The sequence below is a fragment of the Chelonoidis abingdonii genome, chromosome 8 (assembly GCF_003597395.2).
Source record: "Chelonoidis abingdonii isolate Lonesome George chromosome 8, CheloAbing_2.0, whole genome shotgun sequence".
Taxonomy (NCBI): Eukaryota; Metazoa; Chordata; order Testudines; family Testudinidae; genus Chelonoidis; species Chelonoidis abingdonii.
In genome coordinates, this window is record NC_133776.1 from 52,376,821 (window position 1) to 52,400,705 (window position 23,885).

The 23,885-nt window shown below is 48.3% G+C and overlaps 1 protein-coding gene across 1 annotated transcript in view; it reads left to right on the plus strand.

Annotated features, from left to right (window-relative positions):
- Positions 1–23,885, plus strand: part of TSPEAR (thrombospondin type laminin G domain and EAR repeats) — an 87,399-nt gene that overhangs the window by 17,098 nt on the left and 46,416 nt on the right. The window contains exons 5-7 of the mRNA XM_032772486.1: positions 6,755–6,911; positions 9,930–10,061; positions 20,407–20,639. Of these exons, the coding sequence (XP_032628377.1) occupies positions 6,755–6,911; positions 9,930–10,061; positions 20,407–20,639 (522 nt within the window). The remainder of the gene's footprint in view (positions 1–6,754; positions 6,912–9,929; positions 10,062–20,406; positions 20,640–23,885) is intronic.

Sequence of the window (23,885 nt, forward strand, 5' to 3'; positions counted from 1 at the left end):
CCACAGCCCCTGCCTGCACCATACACAGTAGAGAGATGCCAGGATACTGCAGAGAAGCCAGTCCTGGGAAACTCTTTAGTTCTTTGCAGAGTTCTTTGGATTTCCCTGAGGGTGCAAGGGCTTATCACACATTCTCTGGATGGCTCTGCTAATGTGAGCAAACCCTGTAGGACTGGAGCCAGGACGGACGGTGCTGATCTGCACTGTTGTGGCTTCTCCATTCACGATTGTGGCAGTTACAGAATTTTGATAGAGATTCACATGGCTGCTTCTGTTCCCTGCTGATTTATGGCTGCAAACGTGAGCACATTTCTGAGCCGAGACCGTGGGCTTCTTCCCATGAAGTCTTTGCCCCCTGTACGGAATTCAGATGGGAGGCAGCATGACCAAAGTCGCAGAACAAACCTAGAAAATCTGGGGTCACTTCTTAATAGGGTAGACCCCCGTCCTGCAACTGATAGCATGTGGGCAGACTGCTGTGCCAGTGTGGAGTTCCTTTATGAGCATCGGGCACACGGATTTACCCATGTGGTTCTTTTTGCAAGACAGGGGTATTACTCCTTTTAGCTATTTTTGGATGGTGCACTCAGCTTCTCCCTTAAAGACAATGGCAGATACCAGATTACTCTTATTTTTGGAACAGCCACACCAACCAAAATTCAAGCATTATTCAGTTGCCTGTTTCACAGCAGGTTACGGTTGCTGAGTGAAAACAGTGTGTGTCACCGATCCCATTAGTTACCAAATGCAAGCACTTAAGATCAATGAAGTGACTAGATAGGGGAATCGATCTGTATCTGCCTTTTGTCTCCCCTCTTGTACTTAGATTGGAAGCTCTTTGGGGCAGGGACTGACTTTTTATTGTGTTGATGCAGCACCCAGTACAATGGAGCACAGCTGCATGTTTATTACTTACATGCTTTGCACCAAGAGGCCCTGAGCAGGAATGGGGCCTTTGAGTGTTACCACAATATAAATCTCTATCAATAATACCAATCATTATTATAATAAACCTTCCATTGCCCATGTAATCAGCAACCCTTTATTCTCATAGAGTATCAGGCCAAGTTCATCACAGGAGAACAGCTTTCACCCTGGACAATGGTTTGGTGGGGTTTTGTTGTCTCTGTTTTTGTCCCTAAATAATTTTCATTAAAAGGTGTTGGCAAACAGGGAAGTAATGTCCATTAAATGTATTTATTAACTGGCCACCAAATTTTGTTTTGTCAAAGTACTTACAGTTTGTTTGAGAATAATGGTTTCTATGTAGTTTAATAGGTGAAGCGTATAATCGTCTTGATTTATAGTGAAATGATAGGTGCATGGGTCTTATACCGGAGACTGATCCATGTGTCTGATGTAGCATTCGTTTCTTTCTTTCAAAAGGGTTTTGTGTTTTGGGGTTGAGTAAATGATGGGTGGGTAAGAACCTTGTTGCTTTTTAAAGACCGTTTCCTTGCTTGGATTAGTAGCAAAGCAGGAGCAGAGAAATCCCAAACTCATATCACTTGGCAGGCAGGAGCAGGGAAAACAAATTAGCTGGCTCCTTAGCAACTCACCCAGTCCTGTGCGTGTTTGGGTGCTGCTGCATCTGTGCTCAAAACACAGAGAGCCACAAATCCTCATGTCAAATGATAAGGACTCCCCTGGAGTTTGGGGGAATTCAGGGGGCCGGTCACTGGTGTGGGGGTAGAGGTTGTGCCCATCCTGATCACCACAGAGGAGGGCCCTCCTGGGTACCATCCCCCATTCCTGCCCAACAGCTGCAGCGTTTGACCACTCTGTCTTAGGCTGCTCCGCCCATGAATGTTCCCAGCTAACTGAGAACCACGGAGAAAAGTGTTCCCCAGTAGAGCTGGGGAAACACTGTGCATGGGCATTGCTATCCTGATGCCCTCTCTCGTTGCCAGGGGAAAGAGACATCATGGAACATGCCCCTGAGCAGGGGGTGGGGTTGAGGGGAGGTACCAATCCCCTGCCTGACTTTGACTGGTTCTCTGCTGCCCCAGAGCATGCCCAGGACATGGCACAATAGCATCAGATTAAAGGAATTTTTAAAACCTAATTGATCTTTCCCCATTTATGCTGTTTGTTCAGTCTTTGCATTTCTCTCAGCTTGGGTTGTGAAGAGCAGCTAGTCAGTTTCCCCCTGGGGCTTTCTGACACAGGTCTTGTTTAAGTTACAAACCCCTTTGTGACAAGTTTAAACCCAAACATATGCAATGGTGCCAGTTCTCGTGATTTTGTTGCTAGTCTTGTGATAGCTGCTGTTCATCAGTCTGGGACAGTTCCTCAGATTTATCACCTAAGAAGAATGGCTCAAGTGTGGGGATCTCCCTCATATCCTCTTCAGTGAAGACTGTATCTATTGGGTTTCTGGGAACTGGGCGGGCGGAAGCCTGCCCATTGCTAACAGATCCCTCCCCCAGCCTAAGGGGAGGATCTATAGGACCTCAGAACCCCACTGATTTCGGGGGACAACTAAAGAAAGAACAGGGACAGGAGTGAGGTCAGAGGGTCATAAGGAGGGAGCCTGACGGGGACATCAAGCAGAGAGCCCCGGACAGCGCCCACTGCTCCTCAAAGGTGTCAAGAGAGCCAGTGGACGCCGCCTAGAGGAACTCCACCCGGATACGTGAATGGACTAAGGACCGGAAACAAGCCCCACAGTCACAGGAGTCTCCATCGGCCAACCTCCTCTCCCCAGTGAAGACTGTAGTGGGGCAGCTGCCTCATTCCTGCAGGCCAGGGGTCAAAAGCAACCGAGCTACGCTGATAGGGGAAGCAGCCACAGCTGTGGCCAGCTCAATTAGGGCCCAGCTGGCCCTGATAAAAGGGCTGGGAACCAGGAGCTGAGGAGTCTCTAGCTTTGGAAAGAGATGGACCTACCTGCCTGGGAGCTCAGGATACTGTAGACAGAGCAGTGCTGGGGAAGGGGCAGGCTGAGCTGGGGAGCTCAGGCCTTGAGACCTCCCAGGCTGTGGCCTGATAAGAAGGCCTAGAGAGGTAGTGGGCTGCAGGAAAAGGCAGTAGGTCCAAACCCTCCTTGCCAGTGATGAGTGGTTTATAGACTGTAGTCTGCCCCAGTGAGTGGGGGCTAGATGATGACTAGCAGTAGCCACTGATGCAAGGTGGGGATAGAGGGTTGCGGGAGACCCAGAGCATCCGGTTACTGCTGGGGCAGAACTCCTGGCAAAGGACACCAGGGTCTGAGAGGACACGGGGCCAGTGGCAGGTGACACACTATCCAGCAGAGGGTGCTCTGAAGCTGAAGTTGAGCTAATTCCCAGGATGACCAGCAGGAGGTGCCGTGCCAGCGAGTCAGAGCAATAAAAAGAATTCGTTTAACTTCATCACTGCACAGTCCAGCATAACAGACAGCCTCAACCACTGAGAGCATCAAGGCTGGTATAAGGGGATGGGCTGCAGAGCCAGATTCAGGTGCATTGGCAGAGCTGTGCAGAGAAATGATCCAGTGTGGCTGGGCTTGCTATATCAGCATCTAATCAGCTGGGGGGGAACCTCATTTTCATTCCAACCCCCATGCAGCTTATTCAGCTGTGAAAGCCTAGGAGTGTGTGGGAGCTCTTTGTACATACAAATGTAAGAGCCAAGTGTGGCAGGATGGATTCAGTCTAGCGGCTGGGCACTACATGCATGGCCTAGACTACTGGGGACGGGGTTTATTTCACAGTGCTAAAAGCTGCAACACTTCTGCCTCTCAGCTTCACCCTTTCTTAGGAACTTGATGGTGAGTTCCTTGAGAGAGCAGAGCAAATAATTCACAACACATGCATCAAGATTTAGCATCTCTGCTGCTTGGTGAATATCTGTGATCCCTGGTGATTTTCCTTTAATGTATTAGTTATCCACATTTATTCAGTCAATGTTGTATTGAATTGATTTTTTGCCTTCTGAATTAACTGAGAGCCGGTCTCCCTGAGAATTTCAGTGCTCACCAGTTAAAATCTGAGCTGTGGTAGCCAGAAAGTCACATGGTATTGTGGCTGGATGAGATTGCAAGGACCTCCAAATACTTGTGGGTGGGGATTTAAAGTTAGTTTCCCCATAAACACTCATGTGTTTGACTTTGAAATTGGGTTTCTCTGAACACTGATGTGAGTAAATCTCAACTGGTTGAGTGTTTGTGGAAAGCAAGCACGTAGGGCAGCAAATGTGGCCAAAGAGAGTTCATTTAAATGTGAGAGTGAATGTTGTTGGAAAATTAGTTATCCTATCATAGAATCAAAGGACTGGAAGAGACTTCAAGTCCAGTCCCTTGCACTCATGGCAGAACTAAGTATTATCTAGACCATGCCTGACAAGTGTTTGTTCAACCTGCTCTTAAAAAGCGCTGATGATGGAGATTCCGCAATGTCCCTGGGCAATTTGTTCCAGTGCTTAACCACCCTGACAGTTAGGAGATGCAATATCTCACAGCTCTTTTCCAGAGTCAGCTATGCAGCCAGGTGAGTTATTAAAACATTAGACAGTAATTTGTTTCTCCTGTCCCTCATCTCTTGGTGCTAGTTGGATAAATGGGTTATCCTGAAACCAGCCTCATCCTTCACTGAAACAGCAACAACAAATAAAACTCTCTGCACACTCAGTGATCTATGCCTGGAGACCTTCCCTTCCTCAGGCCCACATCCACAGGCTACAAATATGAAATGAAGCATGCTTGCGACATCATGGATAACTTGAAAGCAAGAGAATGGCCTGCAGCCACCCTGTGATCACAGGGTCAGAACCATCAGCCAGAGTCCACTGAGTTGCCAATACTGGCTGCACAGGTGGAGAACTTGGTGAGCGAGTCTTGCAAAGGAGGTTGTGGAAGGGGCTCAGAGGTGGAGCACACCGTGGAGGAAAAGGATTGCTAATGGAGTCATTTCTTGCTGCTCTTGAACACAGAATCCAGCAACCTGTTGGGTGCCATTGCTGAGTCACCTGCAGGACATGCCAAGTTCTTTCCTCTGGATGGGCTGTCAGAGTTCCAGGAAATAGGGCCCTCCAGAAAATGAGGGTGTTACTGGGGGCAGGGGAAGATTTTGGTGGTTGGTGAGTGGGGACAGGGAGGGTTTGGGGGTTTGAGGGAGGGCAATTTGGGGGGTTAGTGGCTGGGGAGGGGAGTATTTGGAGGAGTTTAGGGAAGGAGTTTGGGGGGTTGGTAGGAGGGGGAGGAGAGAATGAGGGGGCTGGGGAAGAGGGAGAAAGGAGTTTGGGGGAAGGAGAGGCTAGTAGTTTGGGAGGACTGAGGTGGGAAACTTGGGCGTGAGGGGCTTTGGCTGTATTGGTGAGGCTGCAGGAGGGGCGAAGAGGCCTCGCTGTGCTGGGCCTTCTGCTTGTGCAAGGGGCTGGTGGCACTTCGGGGCCTGCCTCCCTCCATCTTTGCTGACAGAGTCATGGCCCTGAGGACAGAGGCCATTCAGGAGCTGGGTTGGGCTCGGAGTGCTGCTAGCGCAGCTCCCAGGAGGAAGGCCTTGGAGAGGTCTGAGTGCTATCCCCACATTGGGGCTCTGCCCCAAGCTCACCTTGAGGGTGACATGGTTTAAGAGCAGCCCTTGAAGGGCAGGGCAGTGGCTTGGCCTGGGTGTCCCTATGGGGTTGAATGACAGCCTTTTTCCCCATACAAGAGACCAGGGCCTGAGGCGAGTTGCAGGAGTGAGTGGGGCAGATGTGTGGGGCTGGACTGGGAATGGGCAGAGCACTGACTCCACTTCCCCTTTTCTGGCCAGTGCAGAGAGTTGGGGAAGTAATTTGTTGTTGAGACGTACCAGCAGTAAATTACCATCCTCTGTGAGCAAAGGGAGGGACCTGAGCTCATACGGTGGTGCAGCAAGGACATAATCCTTCTTCTGTGTGCCATGATCAGGTCTGTATTTCAAGCTGCTTTTACTTTGCCAAGCCATTGGCAATAACATCAGGTTAACTTGTGTGTTTTCTGAGAAGTGGGCATGGTGAATGTCCAGAGTGACCTAGGCAAATTGGAAGATTGGGCCAAAAGAAAGCTGATGAGTTTCAACAAGGACAAGTGGAGAGTCTTGCATTTAGAATATCAGGGTTGGAAGTGACCTAAGGAGATCATCTAGTCCACCCCCCTGCTCAGAGCAGGACCAATCCCCAGACAGATTTTTACCCCAGTTCCCTAGATGGCCCCCTTAAGGATTGAACTCATAACTCTAGGTTTAACAGGCCAATGCTCAAACCACTGAGCTGTCCCTCCCCCTCTCAGGAAGGAAGAATCCCATGCACTACTACAGACTAGGGACCGAATGGCTAGGCAGCAGTTCTGCAGAAAAGGACCTGGGGATTACAGTGGACGAGAAGCTCGATATGAGTCAGCAGTGTGCCCTCATTGCCAAGAAGGCCAATGGCATATTGGGCTGTATTAGTAGGAGCATTGCCAGCAGATCAAGGGAAGTGATTATTCCCCTCTATTCAGTACTGATGAGGCCACACCTGGAGTATTGTGTCTAGTTTTGGTGGATTTTGTAAAGGCAAGGGGACAGTTGCCTGTGGTCATTCTTGGTCCCTAATTTGGCAACGATGTGATGATGGCTCTAGAACTGCTGTGGATGGACATCTTGGAAAGCTAAGATGGTATCATTAAACTCTGATCCTTGTTCATGAATCACACCCACTCAGACTGCAGGAGTTTAAGGGAAATTCAAACCACAGACCATCACCTTTCATTCACCATGACCTGCAGTCTTGATAGATTTGATCTCCCTAGTTTTTCTTCCTCTCTTTTCAGGGCTTGTTAAGACAGCTAGTCCTGTTGCCAGGATCTGATGCTACCTCAAGGATGTGCACTAACATGAACTTTAAGCTAGCCATGCTCTCCATCCCCCCAGTACTGCAGGATCTCCCAGTGAAGCCAGCGAGCAATGAGGTGCTGAAATACCCTTACGGTCAGTAACATGCAACTGATAGTTCACGAGGTGCTTCACCATCATGCATTAGTAGAACATTAGAGCAGAAGCTTATTGCTGCTTTCTAACTGCTCATAGCCTGATGCTAGTCTGATGGGAAAGCCAACCATGGTGAGCAGACTGCATAGCAAGAAGGCAAGAGCTGCAAGGTGTTTTGCATCTCAGGGGAAGGAATTTTTGTCTTCCATTGATTTTATCCTATTGTTTTTCTTGGAAACTTGCAGAATCAGTCATGGAACAGAGCAGTCTTGAAGGTATTTCCTATCATGTACCTGTGCCAGGCTTGGAAGGAATAGCTGTAGCTCATCTCCTTTCCCAGAACAACACTTACATTATCTTGCATATTGCTGTTAGCTATTTCCCTAAGCAATTTCCTGTCAGTACAGTATAGGAAGAATCTTATCTCAAGACAGTAGAATATTTAGAAGAAGGATAGTACTGTGACTAAGGTAAGGGGCCTGGGCAGCAGCAGATCTAGGTTCTTGTTCTGCTACGAGCTTACTGGATGACTTTAGGGAGGGCATCTTCCTGAAAAATGAATGGCATGTTGATCAAAGGTTTTGAGAGAGACAAGGGTTAAAAATGAAAGTTTTTTCCCCTTCTGAAGGTTTTGTTTGGCTTGTCATAACTCCAAAATGGCTTGGCCCAGAAATGACTGGTTTGGTCTAGTCTATTGGTCTGGGTAAGAGTTGATACTATGGAATAGTCTTAGGATGGGGCATATGGAGAGGGGGCCCAGCGGGATGATGCAGGGAAGAGAGTTGGCCCATACAGCAGTCCAAAGACCCACTCCTGAAATAAATCCAGCATTCAGTCTTCATTAGACTTTAGACAAAGAGCTCATTAAGTAGCATGGAGACAGTTCAGGCCATTCATATCCATTGTGCCGAGCTGTCTGCAGGCTCAGGCAGACAGCACTATTGTGTTTTGCATTCTGTTCCTCTGTGGAAGGGGTTTGTCAGTACCATAATAACTACCACCGTAATTTTTTTTTAACATGAAAGCTTAGGCTAGAGTCCAGTTCTGGCAAGGGGTGGATTGGGTGGCAAATTCTGCAAAGCCCTGTCAATAAGGAAGCGGGTTTTATCCATTGGAAATAGCATGAGAAGCTGCATTTCTGAGTCTGATCTTTGTGGTACATGTCAGTTTGCAAAGGCCACTTCTGAGAATTGCTTGGGAGCAAGGCAGTGCCCTCTGAATTGCAGATCAGCTAGTGAGAGGTGTCCTGGGGATATAATGCCTCTAATGCACATTAATATTCTCATAAGAGCACTGCTGTGTGGAGCTCCGTGGAAACAGGTCTGGGCTGGTCTCTCTTGCTCAGAAAACAGCCCAGCGTTGCCCCCTATGCAGTTATTCTAAGTACTGCTGTGGTTCTATTTCCTCTTCAGGCTAATTACTATCATTCTAAGCATAGCGCAGCTTCTTCCAGGGCTTGTAGCATGTGGAAGGATGATGGGGTCTGGGCTCTTTGTGTCCTCAAAGGGAATAGAGCGGGGAGCTCACTCTGGAATTCTGGGATGAATCCATTAGTAAGTCTCCATGCCTGATTCTCCTCTGGTTCATGCCAGTGTGATTCCTCAGATGTCAGTGAGTTACTCTTGATTTGTACCAGAGTAAAAGCGAGGAGAATCAGGCCCGAGTTTCGGGAGTCACTGGAGAGCAAAGGAGAGCTGGGCATTGAGAGCAGAGGGATCTGACAGTGCTCTCTGTGGCCTGCAGGGTGGTTGTGGCAGCGGGTGATGTGAGCCAGAAGGAGGAGAGAAAGAGAGAGCAGTTCCGCCCCACCAGCCCAAATAAGAGTTAGGTGACACTAGGTTCTGGAGAGTTCCGCAGTAAGCGGCTCAGAGAAACTGAACTAGCAGCTGAATTGAGAACAGCTCCCATTTCCCTGGCAGACTCTCCATCTCAACTGCTTTCATGGGGAAATGGGGAGACTCAGCAGAGAGAGGGGGTGTTATGTTTTGGGGGGGTTGGCTGGGATAGTAGAACATCCCCCTCTCCCCCTGCAGCGTCTGGGCTCAAGTGTTTAATTCCAGTTTGTATTTATGCTCCAGTCTCCCTAAGGGTATGGCCTGGAGTGTGATCCTGGCTCTAGGAGACATACACGGGCTAGCCCTGATCAGTCTAGCATGCTGAAAATAGAGACTAGCCATGGTGGTGCGAGCAGTGCGACAGGTTAGCACCTTGAGTGCATACATGCCCTAGACTGTAGGCCCATACTCGGGTCAGCTAGCTCTTCTTGCTGCTCACACTGCTGTGGCTACCCTCTACTTTTAGTGCTCCATCTCAGCTAGCACGGGCATGTCCCCTCCAGCTGGGGATCATGCCCCCAGCTCCAAGTGTAGACGTCCCCTAGACCTGACTTGGATAGGCTGCTTGTCCCCGTAACAGAATAACAGATACCAGGGGGAGAGCTCGGAGTAGAGGGAGAAAATTTAAAAAAAAGAAACATTTTTCCACTTTAAAAACATATGGAAATGAGGCAATGCATAGTGATCGATATGCAAATTAAGCTCGTGTACATTTGTATGATATCTACAAATTTCTGGACCTGAGGCCTTAACAGATATGGAATCGGTTAGGCCCTCGGAGCTCTGCAGCATATTTGCTGAGTCTGGCTTTTTCTTGGAGCAGTGCCCTTGCTATTGCTCCTGCAAAGTGGACATGCAGTCTCTTTCTCGTGAGTGAAGGCCCCATTCAGCACAACACTAAAGCACATGATGACATTAAGCACAGCCATACTCTAATTGACAGGAGGGGGCTACACTGACGTACTTCAAGTTAAGGGTGTGCCTAGGCGCTTTGTGGGGTGTGGGTCCTAAGCCATGTAACCCACTGTGATCCATAGGAGTCTCTATCCAATCCAGGCCACCCTACGCTATACACTCAGGCAGGGCAATGTGCACAGTGGGTCTCCATTTTTAATGGTCCGATTTAATCTTTCATTGTATCGAGGGCATTAAAGGGACCTGTTTGCTTTTGTTTTGTGTTCAGAGACTGACATGAAAGTGACTCTGGGATCCCGACCTCCCTGCACGAAGAATGAAAAGGCCCAGTTCTGGTTTAACGCTTCTCGGAAAGGCCTCTATCTATGTGATGGGAGTGCATGGGTCACCATGCTAGAAGGTAAGGGATCTGTGACCGGTGGATAGCTCTGCCATTATGGCTTACTTTGTTGCTCCTAGTGGTAGAGATTTAGATTGCGAGTTCTATGGAGCTTAGACTCAGTCTTCTCATCTGGGAGCACCTGTGACTGCTCTGACACTCCCCTGGACACACCTTATGAAATTAAGATAAATGTTATTGAATTAAGTTTAATACCTTGGGATCTATGTATTAAAAATGCAAGTGTAAATGTGTTATTGTGGAGCTTCTACAGGAGACTGACTAGTGCAATCTCTGGGATGGATTAGGAACTTCTGAGGACTTTTTGGGTACCAGAAGTGTGAAGTGGAGCTCCTAGGAAATACGTGAGGTGAGCACATTGCAACACCTCACCTACATACTCAGTCTTTGAAGCTTCGTCCTGAGGGGGGCACCTGTTGTTTGTTGATCACCTGTTACATGCGGGCAGTTCAGAGAGACAATCTGGATTCTCTAGAGACCAACAGACACAGAAAGGACCTCACGGAAAGATGACTCAGGGCCTTCTCCCTGATTCAGCAAATCAGAGGGCCCCAATCTTTAGGGTTGGAAAGATTTGACCATCTGAGGCCTCATAAGACTGGGTGCTGGTTCTGAGCTGAGGCTTCTGACCATAGAAGAGACTGCTTTGTGGGGTGTGAAAGAACTTCTCCTGCTATGGTGGAGTTGGAGTGACCTCTGGTAAGTTTATCTGCATGCACATAGGTTCTCTTATTGTTTTTAATATGTTTCCTCTGGAGTGCTTTTACCCAAAGAATAAATGTGCTTGCTTAGGAAGAGCTGTGTGGTAGCTTAATTGTGATCAGAAAACACTATTAGTCCCTGGAAAGAAAGCAAGCAGGTGTGCTCAGACAGATTGTCTTTTCCTGGGAGTAATACTGGAATAATTGCTGGGAACTGTTCAGCCTGAAGACACCCTGTTCAGGAAGAAAAGAGACACAGGTCTCCACCCAAGAGAGGTGATGGCTGGGATGCTGGGGCCCCTTGCTGTACCACTGAGGGGAAACACAGGTGCAGTTGCCCTGAACTGTGACAGCACCTAACATATATTTGGTGCTATATGAATAATAATGATTATCAAAAGGTGTAAGTATGGCAAGATGAGGTGTTTTCTCTCTTTGTCTCTTGTGTGGGGTTGTTCTTTGCTAGTGGGTGTGTGAGATCTCAGCAGAGGTACAGAAAGATCTTTTCACTGCTTTCCTGCCCTCATTTTTCATTGTATGTGTGATGGGTTCAATCACAGAGACTCCCCTTGAGACTGTCACTCTATGAGCTGGGATACCACTGAGAACAACCCTCCTGCAAGAACAGGGTGCCTCTCCACTCCTGTCTTGCTGAGTTAGACACTCCAGCACAGACCCAGAGGTTGGACCATGCCTCTCTGCAGTTCACTGAAACTGAGATTCACTCAGCCCAGGAGCGTCTCTGTTAACAGGGACTTTTCCAGTGCCCAGTGTTCAGCCTTTCTGGGAGCCTGTACCCCAGATAAATCTGTTTTACTCTGTATAAAGCTTATACAGGGTAAATTCATAAATTGTCCACCCTCTATAACACTATAGCACAGCTGTTTGTTCCCCCAGGTATTAATCACTTACTCTGGGTTTATTAATAAACATGTGATTTTATTAAATATAAAATGTAGGATTTAAACTGTTTCAAGTAATAACAGACAGAACAAAGTAAGTCACCAAGCAAAATAAAGCAAAAACACCCAAGTCTAAGCCTAATACATTAAGAAACTGATACAGGTAAATCTCACCCTCAGAGATGTTCCAGTAAGTTTCTTTCACAGACTAGACTCCTTCCTAGTCTGGGCCGAATCCTTTCTCCTGGCACAGTCCTTGTTAGTTCCAGCAGACATCTCAGGTGGTAAGCAGGGATTTTTTTATAGCTTTGGCACAAGCGGGAATTTTTGTCTTGTGCTTGTCTCCACCTTCGCCTCATCAATGGAAAAGTACAAGGATTAAGATGTATTCCAGTATTATGTGACATGACCACATGTCAGTTAAGACCCCTAGGGTATGGCTACACTTGGAAATGTGCAGGCTGGGAGTTACAGCTGTGGTCGTACAACTGTGTAGGAACAGCGCTGCAGTGTGGCCACACTGACAGCTGCCAGCGCTGCAGTGTGGCCACATTTGCAGCATTTGCAGCGCGTTGGGAATGGTGCATTGTGGGCAGCTATCCCAGCGTTCAAGTGGCTGCAACGTGCTTTTCAAAAGGGGGGGGGTGTGACAGGAGCGTCGGGGGACAGAGAGAGCGGATTTTTGGAGCAGACACTGTGACAGCTCCCTGCCTTGCAAGTTCAAAAGCGGGGGGTGGGGTGGAGTGTGACAGGGAGCGTCGGGAGACAGAGAGAGCGGATTTTTGGAGCAGACACTGTGAGCTCCCTGCCTTGCAAATTCTGGCCATTTTCCCCCACCTCTCTCTCAATCACTCTTAAATGTAAAAAGGCTTCAGACCAGATAAGCACGTTCTCCGACGGACTCCCTCCCCCCCGCCCTGCTGTTTGTCTCCTCAAGCAACAGCTGTGAACATTCCAAAGCCTTGGCTCGGCTTGCTCGCTGGAGCAAAGAGCAGCTGTGTTTGTAGCTCCTGGGAGTACCTTCCGGTTTGTTGTAGACAGGATTTCTGGCATACTCTTAATACCCTGGAGGCCAATAACAGCGTGGTGGAGTGTCCACACCTGATGAGCAGCGCTGCATCACCAGCGCTGGATTCGCTACACCCGTAGCAGACCAGGAGTACAGCCAGCGCTGCAGCCAGGGAGTTGCAGCGCTGGCTGAGCTTTGTAAGTGTGGACACCGAGTAAGTTGCAGCTCTGTAACCCCCTCACCAGCACTGCAACTTGCAAGGGTAGCCGAGCCCCTAGTCTCCATTCTTCCTGGGTTGGCCCACAGGTACACAGGAAGGCTTGCAGGTAAATAAACCATTTACAACCAATTGTCCTAGTCAATGGGAGCCATCAAGATTCTAAACCACCATTAATAGCCCACTTTCACATAATTACAATAGGACCTCAGAGTTGTACTTCATATTTCTAGCTTCAGATACAAGAATGTTACATGCATACAAATAGGAGGAATATAGTCAGTAGGTTATAACCTTTGTTTTGATAATTTACAAGAGACCTTTTGCATGAAACATATTCCAGTTACATCATATTCACTCTCATAAGCATATTTCCATAAATCATATAGAGTGCAACGTCACAGTATGGATGTAGATTCATCCTCTGCCACTGCTCCTCTGGTCCATCTCTAGATTGTCTGGATCTCCTGAAAGAAATAGCTAGTGAATTATCCCATTGCACCACCCAGCCTCTTTCCCCACTTATACAGACCTCTACTGGTGTTAGGTGATACCCCTCAAGCGACGGCTCATTGGGTTGTTTTCTTCCCCTATTGCCATTCTGGATGGTGCTAATAATCCACCAATCTGGGTTACTCCTTTTTTGTTCTGATTACAGCTGGTCAGAATTTTTCCATCCAAATGTGGGGTTTTTGGACAGAAAATGCAGTTTCAACTCCTGGGTGAAATTTTTCAGTTTTTCCTGACGGAAAATTAAAATAGATTATTTTGTTTCAGGATGGTTCAATGCAAATTGAAATATTTTGATTTGCTGAACTGAAATGTTTCTTTCACGTCAGTTCAACATTACATTTCATCTTCCTATGGTGGCACACTGCTTCATGGGAGTTGTAGTTTGGATGCCTGATGTCCCCATTCTTCCCTAGTCTCCAGGTCTCTGGCTGGACTACATCTCCCATGATGCAACATGGTCTCCTCTTTGATTTAGCACTTGTCTTCACTGCAGTTAACTCATGTTCTAACTTGAGTGTTGCCCTGAGTCCCATCTACAAACAAAACCACTTTACTCAAGTCTGATGGTGATTTTAACGCCAGTTGTCTAGCCCGCCAGGGGGTAGAGACTAAAGCTTGAGTTAGCTGCCAACATTACCACTCTGTAGTATGAATACAGGCTAGTGCCACTCAAGTGCCGCTAGTCCTCCAGAGCCTTCGCACAATTCCCCCTGTTTGCCCAAAAAGGACAGACTAGTTCTCCACAATTTACTGGGAAAAGATTCATACAGTAACTGACCTTAGTGCAGTACAGAGAACCACAGAATGGGTCCCCAGAAGTTTTAGCATCATACACAAGTGAGTGCAGCACTAATGTGGACACAGAAGCTAGCATGTCATTTCATAGCATGGCTACTAGTTTCTCACTCAAGCTAAGCTAACTCAAGGGGAGTAACTTAAGTGTAGATCATTTGAGTTAACTCTGCAGTAAAGACTGACCCTGAGTAGCATGGTGCATCATGGGAGTCATACGACTGCAGATATAGTCACAAGACATTTTGAAATTTCTGAATCAAAATTCTTCTAAACTTTTCGTTCTGCAAAAAAGAAAAGGTTGAAATTGTGGCATTTCCCCCAGAATGGAAATTCTGATTTTTCACTCAGCTCTATGCCTGAATCTTCCCTTTAGAAGTCTATAGTGACTCAGTTTGAGGTGTAGAATTATAAGCTGGTTATGAGGTAAAAACCAGTACAGCTCTGTGGATGAGCTGCTAAGAAAGCTTTATACAAGTAGGAAACTATCTGGAGTTTTGAACCATTCAGCTTTAAACTTTTTCATAATTTTTAAACTACTGAACCAATTTCAAACCTGGTTTGTTCTGTAGATTGCATAGAGACTTAAAAATCAAGCCAAGTTTTAAGAAGTTATGCACTGTTATTTATTGTAAGTCAAGTCCGATCAGAAATCCCAGTTTGCATTCTATTATATTTTATATTATTTGGTAAATAATATATAATGATAAAAAGAGGGATCGTGTTTTATGGCATAAACACAAGTTGTCAGAACTAAGAATGGGCTTTTATTCTTACTCTGTACTTCCTGACTTCTGATTTCTCAACCTTAATGTTGCATCAGAACTAGTGTTCGTTGGTTTTTGGTTTTCAATAGAGATAAAATGATATGACAACTGGAATATTAAAAGACCAAAGGTCAGGCTTTCACACCTATTCAGCATCTGGTTGAAAACTGCTTGACTTCTTGGTAGTAGGAAAACTGATCTCTAGAACTGCACTGCATAGGGCACCAAACTAGGGTTCAGTGCACCTGGTTTCTATTCCCAGCTCTGTTATGAAATGGCTTTGGGGAAGTCATTTCAATTCTGTGTACCCAGGGCTGATGGAGGGTGGGGAACTGGTACAAATTACCGGGGTCTGGCGGTCCGGAAGGGGGTCTTGGGCCTGGCTTCCCTGGCTTTGTTGGCCCTGTTTCGCCGGTCCGCCCTTGCTGGGGGGCCTGAAAAAAAATTTTTCACCGGGGCCTGAACCCGCTGTCGGTGGCCCTGTGTGTACCCACCTGTAAACTGGACATGGATTTGACCCCATCACTGCAGCATAAAAGTACCTCTCAATATTTAGAAATGGCAGCAACATTTATCTACTTCCTGCCTTCCACTCCTGCAGGAGAACTAGCTCAATTAGCTGTTTGTGTGTCAGTGGGTGGGTTGTGTGTGAAGAACTTACTGAGTGAAGGCAAGTTCAATCATTGTAATGAGACTCACCTGCCTTTATTATGCACGTTGAGATCTAAGATTGAACAATGCTATGTATTAAGTATTAAACAGTTCTGTTATGAAAGAGGTCTTACATATAGCTGAGGTCTGCACAGTTAAGAGCTTTAAAGAGCAAGTGAAAAATAATGGTTGCAAAATGCTATGTACAAAATATTATTAAAAGGGGTCAGTTGTAGGGGTGGGACTGGAACTTCAGCTGCAGACTCAAAACCTCCCTGTGCTCTCCTTTAAGCCGTGTGATTTCAGTGAAGTCTTGTGGTTGGGGAGAAATCAGCTTTTAACATTCCTTGCATGCATAAATGCTAAGTTTTCTTTTTTCCCCCTGAGGATGCTCCCCTATACCCTGCCCCAAGGCCCCACCCCCGCTCCGCCTCTCCTCACCCCTGCTCTGCTTCCTCCCCGTGTTCCGTCCTCTCTGTCTTTTCTTGACCCTCTCCAACCCTTTCCCCAAGACCCCGCCCACTTGCTGCTCTTCACCCTCCCCCAAGCACGTCCCCCAGCTGCTGAACAGCTGTGGCTGGTGGGTGCTGAGCATCCATGATATTTTTTCTGTGTGTGCTCCAGCCTATAGTCCAGGGGTTTTCACAACAAATTTTTTGGTGGCCTCAGAGTGCAACCACCAACTCTCAGTGGTGGCTGCACTGATACTTTTTTCCTAAAATACTTAATTAACTTTAAGAAAAACAATTAAATATGCACAGATTTACATCCAAATCATTGTCATTTATAGTTGTAGGGTTTTTTGGCCGAGTCAATAACAAAAATAATGCTGTATCCCCCTCAGGACCAGCTCTAGGTTTTTGCCGCCCCAAGCAAAACAATTTTTGGCTGCCCCACCAGTGCTGACTCCGCCCGCTCCCCCCTCACCTCCAGCTGGTCCGGCGCTGGCAAGGTTGGAGTAAGCTGTGGGGCTCCCAGGCTGCTTCTCAGCCCAGGGTCTCTCCAGCCAGGGCTTCTGCCTCCAGGACGGGCCAGAACCTGGGAGGGCAGAGCTGGGGGATCACCCCAGCATGGGGCTGAGGGACTGGGACAGGATAGTCTGAGAGGGAGCAGAGCCCCTGAGAGTGGGATGTGGACCCCACATGGCAGTGCCCCACCCTCTATGGCCCTGCTGCTGCTCCTGGCCACCCTGCCGCAGTCCCTGGGTGGCTCGGACCTCTTCGCCCAGCCCTGGCTGCTGCACTGGGGGGGCGGCTACCCTGCAGAACCTGGAGCGGGGCAGCCTCCAGCCCGAGTGTCCCCTGCTTGAAGCCTGCCCAGCCCAGCCACAAGGTGCGAGTGTTGCTCCCCCGCGGTGCAAACTGCAGCAGCCCCAGGGCGCCTCCCGTGCATGACATGCTGCTGCTGCCAGGGCTGGCTCTAGGCTTTGGCCACTCAAAGCAAAAAAAAAAACATGAATGACGCCCCTGAAAATGTGCCGCCCCAAGCATGTGCTTGGTTTGCTGGTGCCTAGAGCCGGCCCTGATCCCCCTTCACCTCTCCTTTCCCTGCCCCATGCAGGGCTTAGTGGGTCCTGGGGCTTGCGGTGAACAGTGATATTTGTTAATATCACAGCCAGGGACAGCTCTCTGTTTTTTCGCCGCCCCAAGCACAGCAGTCAGGGTGCCTGCAGTGGCATTTCTGCAGATTTGGCAGTGGTTCTGTGGGTGATCTCCCGGTCACGTGCCTTCGGCGTATCCACTGCCGAAGATGCGGGAGTGGCGGACCTCCTGCAGAAAGGCTCCCTGACTGCTGCCCTCATGATGATCGGCACGCCACCTAGCCTCCTGGCTTGCCGCCCCAGGCACATGCTTGCTGCTCTGGTGCCTAGAGCCGCCCCGATCACAGCACACTTAGTACTGCCCACTGCCATTCAGCCAGAGATATGGGCCAGCCCCCGGGACTAGTGCCTGCTACCACATGGCCAGAGCTTGGAGCTGGGTGCTGGAGCCAAGAGTCAGCACCTGCCATTGAGTGGCTGGAGCCAGCGCTCGCTGCTGTGTGGCCAGGGCCAGGAGTCAGCACCTGGGACCAACTCCTGTCACAGCGTGGCTGGAGCCCAGGTACAGAGCTGTGCTTTGGTGCCTGCTGCCGTGCAGCTGGGGAGGGGATCAGCACCAGCGGCTGGGGCCACATGGTTGGAGTCCGGGGCCGGTGCCCACCACCGCACTGCCGGAACTGGGGGCCAGAGGCAAACTGAAGCTCTGCTGCCAGAGCCAGGGCTTGGCACCCAAAGCTCTGTGATTGGAGCCTGTTGCCATGCGGCTGCGGGTTGGCACCTGTGGCCAGTGCCTGACACTGCACAGTTGGAGCCCGGGACTGGAGCCGAGAGCCAACGCCTGTTGCCACACAGCTGGAACCAGGGGCCACAGGCTGAAACCCTGCAGCTAGAGGCCATGGCTGTGTGGCAAGAGCTGGGGGCGGGGTCAGTACCCCCTGCCCTGGAGTCAGAGCCTGGGACTGCACAGCCAGGTTCCTGAAGTCTCACTGCTAGAGCCTGCAGCCCAACCCCCCTCCCCCAAAGTGGGTCAGGAACTCACCTTGCTTCTGCAGCGTTGTGCCCCACTTCTCTCCAGAGGTGGCGCAGGATGGTGGAGGGGCTGATGCTTTGCCCCCCTCTTCCCCCCCGGAGGCTGTCATTTGCTCATGAAAAGCCCCTGGCGGCCACATGAGACCACAGTGGCTGCATTTGAGAAATGTTGCTAAAGTCGGTGCCTATGCTTGCATGTTTTGAATTCTCTTGGTGAAGGAGGAATTTCAGTGGATAGTTAAATAGCTGTGTGTGCATGCATACTACATTCATGTTTGAAATGTCTGTGTAAAAGCTAATGACAGAGAAGCTGGGTGACGTTATATCTTTTACTGGACCAACTTCTGTTGGTGAGAGAGACAAGCTTTCAAGTTATACAGAGCTCTTCTTCAGCTCTGGGAAAGGAACTCGGAGTGTCACAGCTACATACAAGTGTGGAACAGAGAAGGAGTTAACACATGTTGCAAGAGATCATGCAAGGTGAAGTGGGTAGTTAACATCTCTACAGGCCTAGGACAAAAGAGGATTACTAGGTTACCATCCTGTAGTCTAAAAGCTCTTTTCTACTGTGCATCGGCTATGGAATATTTTCAAAACTTCATAACTTCATTTTATCTTTCAGTTTGCAGGTGCCTAAATCATGCACTTCCTACTCCTTGTGGATGTGCTTTTAGGTTGATTATTATTTATGTGTATTGCAGTAGCACCCAAGACCCTAACCAAGATCAGGCCTCGTTTTGCTAGCTGCTATACATAGTGTAAGAGACAATCCCTGCCTAAAATTCACATATTACAAGGATAGAAAGGACCATTGTGATAGTCTGATCTCCTGTATAGCACAGGCCAGGGAACTCCTCCTAATAATCCCTAGGGCAGATCCTTTAGAAAAACATCCAGTCTTGATTTAAAAATTGTCAGTGATGGAGAATCCACCGTGACCCTCGGTAAATTGTTCCAGTGGTTGATTACTCTCACTCTTAAAAATTAAGATCTTACTTCCAGTCTGAATTTGTCTTGCTTCAACTTCCAGCCATTGAGCGTGTTAGACCTTTCTCCACTAGACTGAAGAGCCCATTTTTAGATATATGTTCCCCATATAGATACTTACAGACTGTGATCATGTCAGTCCTTAACCTTCTCTTTGTTAAGCTAGATAGACTGAGCTCCGTGAGTCTGTCACTCTACGGCAGGTTTTCTACTCCTTTAATCATTCTCGTGGCTCTTCTCTGAACCCCTCTCCAATTTATCAACATCCTTCTTGAATGGGGGACACCAGAACTGGACACTGCCTTGATCAGCAAGAGAGAGGAGGGTAAGGGAAAGGAGTATAACCTACAAGTAGAGTGAACAATCTGAAGGTGACGTGTTTGTGGCATGATAGTTCCACAATTATTATTTTTTTTTGCTAGGCTCAGCTCTGGCTGGCTGAGTTTCTGGCTGTCTCCTCCCAGTATTTTTCCCACCTATGGTTGATGGGAAGGTAGGGGTTCTGGTGGCTGCGAAAGGGGAATCCTTTGTACAGTTCTGGGTCTGGGGTGCTGAGGAGAGGGTTTAATTCCAGCTAATCTCAGCTCTCCCCTAAAGGGTATGGCTGTACCTGCTTTTCTCCCTTCCAGGTGGTTCCTTCCGATGGTCTCCTCAATGAGATTCAAAGTTCAGTGCCTCTTCCCCATCCTTTTTTAAACTAAAAACATTGGGGGGGGGGGTTGTTTTTTTACCCTCTCATAATGGGAAAATGCCTGAAGGGATTTTGCTCCAAGTTTCTAGAACCATTCACCTGCTAACAGAGACCAGACACACAGAATGCAGCTCTGGAGGCGAATGTGTTGGAAAATGATCACTATGTGTTACGCACAGGGAGGTACAAAGGAAACTGTTCTGCATCCTTAAGCAGAGTAGCCTCTGCAATACATGTAACATCCTTCCACTGGCAGAGCTGTGTTTATGGAACCCGTGTCTTCCTGTTCCATGCTGTCCATTGTCTGTGGCCATCACTTGTCATGTCACTATACCTAGGGTTGGACTGTGCTGGTACAGCCCAATAGTAAATTAACTTGCCCTTTAATTTTTCAAGTCCTTCAGCACAGGACTTTTAATTTGGTTACTCAGTGCCATGCATACAAAATAATGAAAAATATAGCCCTCCATTGAACTTTGGAACACAGTTGAATTAAGGAGGCATCTATTTTTCATTTCCATTCTTTTTTTTTTGGTTATTTCCTAGTCAAAGAGAGGCTGGACTATGTAGAAGAATATCAGAACTTGATGACCAACTCTGAAACCATGGGCATCGAGATCTTCGGCATTCCAAAGGTGGGGTTTTTTGCAGCCACAGCCAATCGGTATACTCCGCCTGGGTCAGCTATCTACAAATGGACTGATGGGAAATTCCAGTCTTACCAAAACATCCCCACCTACCAAGCTCAATCCTGGCTCTATTTCACCATAGGAAAAAAGGTAATTCCACTTTTAGGGTTCCTTTGGTGCTGTGTCAAATTGCAAACGCTAGATGACAGCTTCTTCTCAGAAGGGCTGACCCAAATTTGGGTCTTGAAAGGATTAATGTTTTAGGGCCAGATCCTTAGCTGGTGTAAACTGGTGTAGCTCCATTAATTTCAATTGAGTTGTGCTGGTATAATGGGGCTGTTCCCATGTCTTTGGCTAATCTTCAGTTGTACATAGATGATGGGGAAGGGAATGTCACTTTTCTTTGTTTTACTATTGTACAAAGCAGCAAAAATCCATGCTAAGCTGATATCAATTACTGACACTCCATAGGAAATAGATACTTGTTTGTCTCTCCATAGCATTCAAAACTCATCAGTCAGTCCTTCTTGAATTACTATTCTCCATGGGATGTAAGTTTATATGAAGCCTCCAAGCCCATGATTTTGTTCTCAAGACTCTCTAAAACAACAATTTGTTGTGGCTGATTTCTGGTGGACTCTGTCTGCTCTCAGCTCAGACATTAATAGGTTTCTATTAAAATCATATTTGTGAATGTCGCAATGTCCTGTTCCCATGTGGGTCATGTATCCAGCAGAATTGTCCCGTGGATGGATTTTAATAAGTCTAATGGGTATGACTGTCACAGTCTAATAACTGGCTTTCCTGGGAACTGGGCTGTCTGACACATGCTCACTTTGATTCCACAAAACTATGTAAAGTTCCCACTGTCTAGAAAAGTACAATCAGTTTCCAAACCTGGGCAGAGCTCCATGTCTGTAACATGAACCTTCTAGAATCTTAGCCAGGACATGCTTCCATTTACTAGATCTGGAGCCAGATTCTCTTCTCCGTTGCACTAGTTTTATTCTGTTGTGACTCCATGGATTGTCCAGTCTGTTTCCAGCATAAAAGTGGTGGATGATGGAGTAGAGAATCAGTACCTTGTACATTGCTTCTCTTTTCTGATGTGCTCGTAAATGGAATCACACCTTGTGTTATGTGTGTGGCTGCCATGGTTCAGGGCCAGCTGTCCCCGTGGCCCAGATTATGTCTCCCCTAGTGCACCCAACTCCTGGTGTCAGACCTCGTGCCGTCACCTGCCCTGTGTGAAATCCCATGGTTGTCCTAGTCTTAGAGTGGGCTGTGGGCTGCAGTGCCCAGTGACTGCTTAGCAGTCCCAGTGGGATCATTGGCTGACCAGTGGATAGCACAGGACCTGACCAAACAGCCTTCTTAAAACAAATTGTTTTCTCTTAGCAGCAGGGACACAGCACGAGAAAGAGGATTTTAAACAGTAAAGGCCTTTACACTGGTCAGTTGACCTGGCCCTTAGGAGGGACCAGCTGCTACAGACCCATCCCACAAGGCCTGTCTCTGTGTCAGTCTGTTTCTTCACAAATAGGCTCTGACAACTGCCTCCTCGGCAGTCACTTTTGATCTGTTTCAGTCCTTTCAGCCCAGCTGTGCCAACCTGGGAAAACAGCTGTGTAACCTAGCTCACTAGTTCAGGCCCCTTGCAAGGGTTTACCTGGAGGTTTCTTATCTATTTGTGTTCCCTTCCTGCCACCTCTGCTATTTAATATAGTCCTAAAGTCAGGGATGAAAGTAGAAATAGGGACTTGCCACTACGAGGCTGGGTTAGGGCCAGCTCTGGCCCCCAGAAGGAAAGGGGTCTCAGGTGGAAGGGGCAGGGATGGGGGGGTCAGAGCTACCACAGGGCTCTGGCAGGCTCCAGCGGCTATTTAAAGGGCCCAGGGCGGTAGAGGCAGGGGAGCTCCGGGCCCTTTAAATAGCTCCTGGAGCCCCGGCGCTACTCCAGGGCTCTGGGGGCTATTTAAAGGGCCCATGACTCCTCTGCTTCTACTGCCTCAGAACTTTAAATAGCCCCTGGAGCCCTGGGGTAGTGGCAGTGGGGCTCCGGCGGCTATTTAAAGGGCCCAGGGCAGTAGAGGTAGCGGGAGTCGCACACCTTTAAATAACCCCTGAAGCCCCACAACTACTCGAGAGCTCTGGCAGCAGGGCTCTGATGGCAATTTAAAGGGCCCAGGGCTCCAGACGATGCTGGGAGCCTTGGGCCCTTTAAATTGCCGCCTGGGGAAGCCGGGCTGCCCCAGTACGGTACACCAGCTCTTGCCGGTACAGTGTACCAGGGCGTACCGGCGTATTTTCACCTCTGACTAAAGTACACATTGCCCATGACCTGGTCACATACAAACTTCGTGTATGAATACAGATCAGTAGTATCATTATTCTTATGTTATTACATCTCAGCCCCACCTCCTTCACACTGACCTCTTGCTCTACATACTGCTCACACCTTGCTTCTGGCCTCATGGGAGCTTTCTGTGCAGGCTGCATGCATATGTTACGTGCTCAGCCATCCACACGTGCTGTCTGTTGGGGATGGGCAAAGAGGTTCACATTTGGACTTAGATGATGTTTGGATCTGAGCGTTCTGACATTTGGATGATAATCATGAATATTTGGATTCAGGAAAATGTATGTTGATCTGGGGAGAGGCGTTGGTAGAAGAATGGCAGTACTTTCCTAGCAGATTGAGAGAGAAGGAGAACCACATCAGGAATTCACCAGCACCAACGCCCACCATAACAGCTGGGCCCCAGGGTTCAGAGACCACAGACTCAGCCAGGGAAGCATCCACCCGGGAATGTTAGCGGTGCTGTTCTTGGCCGAGAGCTGGCAGCTCTGTGCAGATGATTCTGTGGTGGGTGTTCATTCTCTCACTCACTTTGTGCTTCCTGTCTGAAGGGGCAGATTTCCAACACTGCTCAACCACACAATCTTCAAAAGTTCTCAGCAGCTCCTGTGGCTCTCCCTGGAGCCTGCTGGGGGCCAAACTCTTTTGAAAATGTGGCCCCAGTTGGGAGTGTAGAGACCTTGAAAATTTGGTCCTGGGCTCTTTTGCAAAGCTGGCCCTTCGAATCCCACTGTTGGGAATGTGTTACTCAGGTGGTTGCTGTCTGGCTTCTGCTCTGGTGCCTGCAGGCAGAGGTAGGGAGCTGGGCCCGCAGCTTGTGAGAGGGCCAGCCGGCTGTCTGCAAACACTTGAGAAATGTCTTTTCACACTCATGAACATAATGTGCTATGATTGAAACATGTTGAAAACAAAGGCCCCCAAACTATACACGTGCACTGCTTATGACCTCTTCAACCTCTGTACATCTCCTTTGACCATACACAAATCCTCCCAGTCCAACCCCCCAACAATCACATCCCAGCTCCTTGTGCAATTGA